This window comes from Mus caroli, chromosome 19 (assembly GCF_900094665.2).
Source record: "Mus caroli chromosome 19, CAROLI_EIJ_v1.1, whole genome shotgun sequence".
Classification (NCBI taxonomy): Eukaryota; Metazoa; Chordata; class Mammalia; order Rodentia; family Muridae; genus Mus; species Mus caroli.
The window spans coordinates 14,115,693-14,125,228 of record NC_034588.1 but is presented as its reverse complement, the minus strand read 5'-3'; the positions used below and the strand labels follow the sequence as shown (position 1 = coordinate 14,125,228).

At 34.6% G+C, this 9,536-nt stretch overlaps 1 protein-coding gene across 3 annotated transcripts in view; it reads left to right on the top strand.

Annotated features, from left to right (window-relative positions):
• Vps13a (vacuolar protein sorting 13 homolog A) overlaps positions 1-9,536 on the top strand; it is a 168,703-nt gene that overhangs the window by 13,430 nt on the left and 145,737 nt on the right. For all 3 annotated transcript variants that reach the window (XM_021151796.1, XM_021151798.2, XM_021151797.1), the window contains exons 2-5: positions 1,047-1,090; positions 5,398-5,440; positions 7,545-7,640; positions 7,894-7,995. In XM_021151796.1, coding sequence (XP_021007455.1) covers positions 1,047-1,090; positions 5,398-5,440; positions 7,545-7,640; positions 7,894-7,995 — 285 coding nt within the window. The remainder of the gene's footprint in view (positions 1-1,046; positions 1,091-5,397; positions 5,441-7,544; positions 7,641-7,893; positions 7,996-9,536) is intronic.

The following is a 9,536-nucleotide window of genomic DNA, read 5'->3' as shown; positions in this document are numbered from 1 at the left end:
CTGGCTGTCCTGGAACTCACTCTGTAGACCAGGCTGGCCTTGAACTCAGAAATCCACCTGCCTCTGCCTCCCAAGTGCTGGGATTAAAGGTGTGCACCACCATGCCCTCAACTCATTTTTTTAAAATAAATATTGTCTTGTGTGTGTGTCTGTGTGTCTGTGTGTCTGTGTTTTGTTTTTCCCTCCAGTTGTTGATGAATACATGAGTTGCTCTTGCCTTTAGAATAATGCGGTAGGAATGTGAATATTTCTCTTTCATCCATGCGTTCAGATAACTGGGGAAATTCTTACAAATAGAATTGCTGAATCATACCATATCCCTCACTTGTCTTTGTGGTTGGTTATCTGGTTGGAATTTCTTTTCCTGTGATTTGGCTTTTTAGCTTATTGTGTGCCCTTACGAGGCAGAGAGAGTCACTTACAGATTATTGTTAGATGCTGTTTTTCTGTTTTCTTGAATCCATTCTGCCAATTTAGTCTGTTGCAGAGCATTGAGCCCGGGAGTTGTACATGTTGAGCAAGTGCTCTACCACTAAGCACTGTCCCAGCCTGTGCAGCTCGCTCACACTGGTCTCACACTTGCTACTTAGAACATTTAGAAATGTTTCCTTCCTGCTAAACCATTTGTGTGTAATTAAAGTGAGAGAGAGTAGTTTTGTGTTCTCATTTTGTCATAGCTTTGTGTGAGTGCATATTGTGCACATGTGTGTATCTTTTTCTCTGTGTGTTTGTGTGAGTGTGTGTGTGAACTCAGAGGAGAGAGGAGGGCATCAGGTATCCTACCCTATTGCTTTCTGCTTTTCCCCCTTGAGACAGATAAATGGCATCTGGGGTATTTTGTGTCTAGGCTAGTGGTGGGCAAGGATTTTCCTGTCAGACCTTCTTAGGTTAGGCAGAAGAATGAACATGAACTGGTCAAAATAAATAACTGTTTTTTTTTTTAATTATATACATTTTTACCTCTGGTGTCATATTTAAAATGAAACATTTAATTTAAAAATGTAATACATTTGAATATATTATTTTCTTTCTTTTTTTCTTTAAAGGAGCTGTGGCCCTCAAGAACCTTGTAATTAAAGAAAATGCATTGGTATGTCTTGCTTATGGAAATTTATGATATTAGTGCATTTAATTGCTACACTTATTTCTAATTTAACATGCCACCATAAAAAAATTACTTAACTATGAAAAAGATTTTGAAAGTTGTTTTTATAAAATGTGAATTTGCAAAGTAGGTCTTTAAATCGTAAAAGATAGAAACTGAATGTACTGCTTTCTCATTTAAAATATTTCTATTTATTTCTCTCCATGTAGTATTACTGTGTAGAGTTTAACTTGTCATCTGGTTTATTTAACATATAACATGAAGTATATTAAACTCTGTGATGTGAACTGTATTCACAATCTTTTGCAACTCTTCCAGCGTCTGTTTTCACAACTCTTTCACATTGCCAAGAGAAACTCTAAGTATTGAATAATAACTTCTGTTCTTGATTTCCACTGGCCTTGGGGATATTTCGTCATTGTACACTGCTACTATACTCATTAAATAATTTTCTAAACTTTGTCTTCCATCCCTACAAATTTACTTCATCCAAATGATACCATGTCATATTCGCACATTGTTGTATGTTTTCTTGGGTCATCCAACTTGTAGCATGGTGCCATTTCTTTTTACGACCTAATAGTCTCCCTCTATGTCACCTTTTTGGGTTTCCATTCAGCCTTATTTTTTTTCCCTCTAGCTTTTGATGAACACTTAGGTTGTTTCTGCTTTGGGTTGTTTCAAGTGGAGCTGCAGCAGATACTTGCTTATGCTCACATAGATCTTTAAGGGTCTGCTTTCAGATTTTTGAGTATATACTTGAGTGAGTGTTTGGCTTTTCTAATACACTTAGCTTTTCCCAGAATGACCCAAGGGTTTTTCTTGCAGCAGCTGAACCACTTTACATTCCCTTCCTAGCAAGTTCTCAATTTTTGACATTTCTCAAATCTTGGAAAAATTACTTTGTATTTTACGAGTTAACCACTATCTTAGTAGATATGAAGTGGTATCTTGATGTCTTTCTTGATGAGCAGTTCTCAGGTAATTACTATTTTCTGAATAGCTAGTGATGTTGAGCATCTTCTCACATACTTGTTCCTGTCTGCCTATGTTCTTTGAAGAGATCTCTATTTAAATCCTTTGTGTGTGTCTATGTTTCAGATGCTCTCACTATGTTCTCTTTGCTGGCTTGGCACTCACTATGCCAGGCTGGTGTTGAACTTAGAGATTTCCCTGCCTTTCCCTTCCAAGCGCTGGGATTAAAGGCATTAGCCAACATACCCAGTTTGCCTTTGTTTTAAAAAATAGAATATAAAATTTATTTAAACCTGCTCACAGAGTTCTATGTGATCAACAATAATAGAATTTGCTAGGATTTAAACAAACTTAGGACAATGATTTAAAATTATAGTATAGCTTTGGGTTAAGCTTTGATTTAGCTTTATTTAGTTAGAGCAGTTTTTAAAAAAGAAATTTTATTCTCTAAACAAAATGTGAAATATATACAGTTTTCTACCGCTATTTTTAATTTATGTTTCAATTATAGTATATTTCATTGCATTTTGCTAATTAAATGTGAAATCATTTACAACTACTATGCACCAAAATTTAACTTAAGTTTTTCAAATAACATGTTGCAGTTCACAATTATTCAAATACTACTAGTGAGTGTTCTGTTGTGTGCTGAGGAATCAATATTGATCATGTGTTAAAACTAAATATGCTAATTTTCATGATAATAAGATTATTTCTTTGCCTTCTGTGTAGTCAAATGTTTTCCTCATCTGTGAGTGTCCTAGGTTGGGTTACTATTGGCGTATTAAAGCTCCAGGACCCAAAGCAACTTTGGCTTAAACTTCCACATTATTGTTCACTATTGAAGGAAGTCAGGGCAGGAACTCAGATAGGGCAGGCACCTGGATGTGGGAGCCAAGTCCATGGAGTAGTGCTGACTACTGGACTCCTCCGATGGCTTGGCCTGCTCGGGCCTGCTTTCTTATAGGACCCGGGACCACCAACCCAATAATGGCACCACCCACAACAGGCTAAAAACTCCCCCATCAGTCACTCATTAAAACAAACAAACAAACAAACAAACAAACAAACAAACAAAAACTGTTTGCCTACAGCCCAGTCTTGTGGAGGCATTTTCTCAGTTGGGGTTCCCTTCTCTCAGGTAACTCTAGCTTGTGTCAAGCTAACAGAAAACTAACCAGTATAACTGACCACTTGTCAACGTGATATACAAACACATCGCTGTTAAGCCACAACTTTTCTTGTTCATACTCACAATTACCTATTAATATTGATATCACAGTATAAAATATTTGTAATTTAAAAGTCCCATGTAGAGTCACACAGTAAATAACTAAATGAGAATGAGCCAAAGTGAAATTCATGTTGATCTCTAGTAGAATTCTAAAACTTTCTCTTTAGAAGACTTTATGATTTCCTAGTAACTGAAACATATCATTTACCCACACATTACAATGCAAAGTTGCCCAGTGTTTTTGCTGAAATGCCATTTCTGGATACCTATTTTTCGTAAAGGACTTAACACAATGGTAACTATAAAGGCTTAAAAATGACTATATAGCACAATAAAAACATCTGCTCTTCCTTATACTCTGTGTTTGTAAAGTCAGATATAGCCGGCCATTTTATCATAACACAATAGGTAGTGATCAGGACACTCACCAACATCATCAAGAGGTGGCCTCACTTGAGTAGTCAGCGTTATTTATTTGGCCAGTTACACCCTTGTCTTGTGATGCAGGATGTATTCACCAATAGTCAGAATATACTACCTTGCTGGGCGCAGTGGCGCATGCCTTTAATCCCAGCACCTGGGAGGCAGAGGTAGGTGGATTTCTGAGTTCGAGGCCAGCCTGGTCTACAGAATGAGTTCCAGGACAGCCAGGGCTACACAGAGAAACCCTGTCTTGGGAAAAAAAAAAAAAAAAGAATATACTACCTCTATGTAGAGAGGTTGCTAAGAATAGCCTCTATAGAGAGGCTACTAGAATCTCTACAAACTTTCCCAGTCTTCCTAACTCTCTATGCAAAGGTATATTTGCTCCAAATACTGAATGTGGCTACAAACATGGCAAGAGAAGAAGAAAAAATAACAAATCATCCTGTTAGAGATAACAATTTTTCATATTTCTCATGGTGAGCTAAAAACTATAAATGTTCATTTAATATCCATTTCTTCATGAGATCTTTTTTAATCAGGAAATCTTCATGAATATATTTAAACAGATAGGTTATACTTTGTTAGGGGCTGACTACAATGTTTTTCTAAGCTGTATATTAAAAAAAAAATTTGGAGGAAAGATTACTTTGTTTTCCTATTTTAATACTGAAGAGATCACCATCCTGACCATCACCATCAATCTTCCTCCTCTTCCTCCTCCTCCTCCTCTTCTTCCTCCTCCCCCCCCCCTCTCCTCCCTCCTCCTTTTCCTTCTCTTTCCCCCTCCTTGCGACTGAGTGGTTTCCACCTAAAATCCCAGCATTAGTGAATGAAGCTAGTCTGTACTACCTGGAATTTTCCAGGCCAGCTAGAGCTATGTTGTGAACCTGTCTTCAAAAACAAGGTTGGTAGCTCAATCCTTCAGTCTCAGCACTCAGGGCGCAGAGGCCCAAGAATCTATGAGTTCCAGGCCCCAGCCTGGCATCTTAAAAATGAGGTTTTGTTGGTGTGATTAAAGTTTTTGAGCTCTTTCATTCTGCATAATGATACCTGATCAGCTTCTTGATTTACAGCATTTCCCCTCTTCTGATATTTGGCTAATCTATTGATAGTGTTCTTTGATATATAAATATTTTTAATTTGATGAAGGACAATTCATCCTTTTTACATTGCTTATGTTCTTGTTATCATTTCCATAAAGATTTTTTTGTATTTTCCTTTAAATATAAAGCTTTAGTTCTTGTGTTTAGTTTTGATCCATGCTGAGTTTTATGTATTGTATAGTTCAGAGATTCTACTTTTTATTTTTACTGTTTGCTACCCATGTTCCCCAGCACCGATTATTGTTAGAACTGTTCTCCCAATGAGTAGGAGAAACAATTGTGAAATTATTATTTTGTAAAATGCCAATTTAGGGAAATCAAGCCTTAATCTATATAAAAGCTCTTCTGTTTGTTACTACTTAAGTATATATTTAGCCATTTACTTTGGAAAGAGAGGCTTTTGGTTATTAAAATATTACATTTAAATGAATACTGAAGGTAAAGAATATGTAAGGTAACTAAAATATCTTGAGGTAATTTTAGGAAGAAAATAATTATCTCTATTTTTGAATTATATGGATAATTTTTTTTGATAAATTTACTTTTCTTTATAGCATGAATTGGATGTACCATTCAAAGTTAAAGTTGGTCATATAGGTAAGCAGTATTTATCCTTGGGGTGTTCTTGGTGGGCATACAGTGTAAATAAAAAACCTGTTGTTGCTGAATTGTGGTTTTCCTAATGTTTATGAGCATTAATTGAAAATAAATTTGTATGCTTTTATGTAGAACTTGGTGTATGCAGTATTTGAACAATAATTGCTCATTTTAGTGGATCTTAATGTTGAGTTGAGAGTCAAAGCAGTATGCAACAGACCTTAAGGAACTATGTCCATTTCTGTGTTTCTGACTAGTTAGCTTGGTATTATTGGATAAGTTCAAAGTGCACAACATCCAGGTTTGGATCACATAGACACTATCCAGGACCAAATGAGCTTGATTGTGCTGTAAAGAATTTCCAGGTTTTTTATTCTAGAAAATAAAGTGCTTTTTTCTTTGTTTGTTTGTTTTGTTTTGGGTTACTTTACCTATGTTTGTAATTTACTAAAGTATGAATTTAAATCAGATAAAGAATGAACTTAGTAGTTCATGTATTGGTAGAGCATAAACTAAATGTAAAAATTTAACATGTTTAGTAAAACTGTCTGGTAGGATCCCTAGCTTGTTCTCTTGTGCATTTATTTAAATGTCAGAGAGGTTGATTGAGATCATAGTGTCTTAAGTTGGAACTTTCAGTTTAGTGTTATTTTTTTTAGTTCCTGTAGTTGGATTTATATAGTGTTATGCTGTGAGAGTATCTGAGAAACTTACATAAAACTATTGGGATGGCTGTCTTCCCAACTTTGTATATTGTACTTACCGTTACTATTAGACTATATACCACCGAAAACTTTTGTCATTGTTAGAATGTAAATTGTCTTGTTCCTTTAATGAGAGTTTAGCATAGTTAAGAAGTAGAAAATAGCAGCAGTTATTTTCCTTCTGACATGTTAGTTATTGGCTGTTTCTGATAGTGCAGGCTGGTAATTTTCTTTTGTTTTGAAGGCTTGTAACCATAGTGTAAGGATTTTTTGTAATTCAAGTTGATTTGATTTCATTTACTGCAACACAGTAATCTAAGGACTATATACTTGGGTGGAATATTCATACTATATTGTAAAACAGCCTTATAAATAAATGTGTTATATGTTGTTTTTAAACATTTGCCAGAAGTTACTTGTTTTACATTGATGATTTTTGAATTTTAGTGTATGTCAGTGTAACCTCAATTCAACAAAAAATTTAAAATATACCAAGAGAGGTTGAGAGCCTGAGTAGTTCTGTTTCTCATTGCAGTGACAGAGTGCCTGACAGAAGCACCAGAGGGAAGGAAGGCTTGGGTTGGTTGGTTTGAGGGTGCAGATCATCATGACATACAAGGGGTGACAGCAGGAGAATGACACGCCTGTCGCATTTTGTCAGTAGTCAGGAAGAGGAAAGGAATGCTGTGTTCAGTTCTCTTTCTCCTCCTTTCTCAGTGTGGGATTCTAGACCTTGAGATTGTATTGCTTGCCTTTATAATGTTTTTCCTCCTCTGCTAATTTCCTTTGGAAATTATCTTATGGACATTCTCAGAGGCTTGTTTCATAGGTGGTTGCAAATCCTGTCAAGTTGATAATCAGTATTAATCATCGCAGGGTTAATTCCAACATCATCATGAAAAACTGTATAAAACAAAATATATGTTTATGTTTATACATATATAGAAGAACAGTAGATAAACCCATTTTATTAAGAGCTTGTTTTTTCCCTTTTTAAAAGCTCACAAGAAGTTAATTTTCAGATACTAGAAATAGAAAGTTCACTAGACAAACAGAATCAATTAAGATGTTAATTGTATATATTTCTCATAGTATGTGCCATCCTTTAATAATATATTTCATTTGTATATGTTGCTTTTATTGTGTTCCTAGTACTTTATTTTTGTATTTATTGTTGTATATGCCACAGTATATTCCCTGATATATTTGTTGAATGAAAAAGTACCCATTTCTAAGTTAGTTGTATAAAAGTACAGTTAATTTTATAGGATTGTATGCTTCCTCTGACACTATTGCTTGTTCTCCATAACTTTCAAAGATTTCTTCTAATGCTTTATAGTAATCGATTGGTAGATGTATGTTGAATGAACAATATTCTTGTCTTTATTATTTTAATGTAGGTAGTCTTAAACTTAAAATTCCATGGAAAAACCTTTATACTCAACCAGTTGAAGCTGTTTTGGAAGAAATTTTTTTACTCATAGTGCCTTCTTCTAGTAAGTCATTTGAAATTTATAATTTAGATTATTTTTAGATGGAAAAATTGTTATATTTTATATTTTTGTTCTAAGAACTCTTGGTGAAGATTTTAGCATCTCAATTTAGGATTTGTTGGTTCCGATTGAATTGCTTTTTTGTTTGTTTGTTTTAATTATCAGTAGATTTTTTTCATATTATTTTCAATGTTGATTTTTGGAATTGAGTATATTTAAATTTGAAGTCATTGAATATTTTACATGATTTTTATAGGAATACAGTATGATCCTATCAAAGAAGAAAAGCAACTCATGGAAGCAAAGCAACAGGAACTAAAAAGAATAGAAAAAGCAAAACAGAAAGTATTTGATAAAGGTAAAATATCAATAAACTGGTAGTAAATATTTATTATATTAGCATATTGTTTTTGGCTGGATGTATTGAGATTATGTTACAAGCAGGAAACAATCTTATTACCTGGAAAGTTACATGTTTTGTGTGTTTTGTTACATATGCCGAAATTTTACCTTACAAAATTTAGGGCAAATAATTGTGAGGATAAAGTCAGTTTTTAATATTAGTAAGTTTACCAAGCACATCTTATTACCTTTCTAGCCTTTGTCTTTATATCCCCCTTATATTGATTAGTCTTGAATATACTTAGTCCTTAAATGTGTTTATGTTTGCCTTAATCTATCCCCCCCTCAGTTCATTGTAGGTCAATGACTCATGACAGTCCATTGATCATCAGTGGAAGGGGAGTCCCATAGAAACCTAATTTTTTCAACTATGCCTTTGTTACTATCACTAGGGACTTTCTATATCTTTATTCTCACATCTTTCCTTTGTAGGTCTTTCCTCTTAGCTTATAAATATACTATATCCAATTCTTATTTTAAATCATAAAATTTTTCCACTCATCTGCTTTTCTTCAACATTGTTCTTCATTGAATAGCTACATATTTTAAGATTGTATAAATGATGAGTTAAATATTCCTACAATATTCTGATTTATGTTATTTTTCTGAGGGAAGAAAAGGGTGCTGCTTTTTAAAAATTTATTATTAATTTTTTCTTAATGAGAGAAAGGCCTTGCTGTATGGCCTAGCCTGGCCTGGAATCCAGCAAGTATCCCTGGTTTTCCTTGGATTCATAGTGGTCTTGTGTTTGTCTCCTTAGTTGCAGGTGTCTGGCCTCTATCTGACTATGAGGTTGTTTGTTTGTTTGTGTGTTTTGTCCTTAGTAAAAACTAAAATAAACTCCCAATAATTCATATTTTACCTCTTGGCAAACATCAATGGAAACTTAACATAATCTGTGGGAATATCACATGTTATTCTACTTTCTTTGACATATTTCTCTCATATTCTTTGTAGTCATCCATTTCCCTAGTCCTCCCTTTCCTAAGTCTGCTAGACCTTTTCCTTTGAAAATTACTTTGTCAAGATAATACATACACACGCACATGCACACACAGATTTAAAAATAACATAGTACGATAAGACTCAATACTTTATAAAAACCAAGTTTGTTAAAAACCAAGTTTGTATCCATCCCTTTAGCCATTCCCTAGAGAAGTACCTTATTACATGACTAGGATGTGAGCTCACAGCTACATTAGGCTGCTTATCTTAATGTGTACACACTTTCTTTTATGTTGACTGTGACAGTCGACCAAGTGTTGTAAATGTTTACTACCGAGGCAGATATTCTGCTCTAGTAACACTTTGTTTGTTTGTTTGTTTGTTTGTTTGTATGATTGTTTGTATATGGTGAGGCAGGGTTTTGCTGCATATGTCTGGCTGGTCTGGAACTCAAAAAGATTTGCCTGCCTCTGCCTCTCTGCCTCTCTGCCTCTCTGCCTCTCTGCCTCTCTGCCTCTCTGCCTCTCTGCCTCTCTGCCTCTCTGCCTCTCT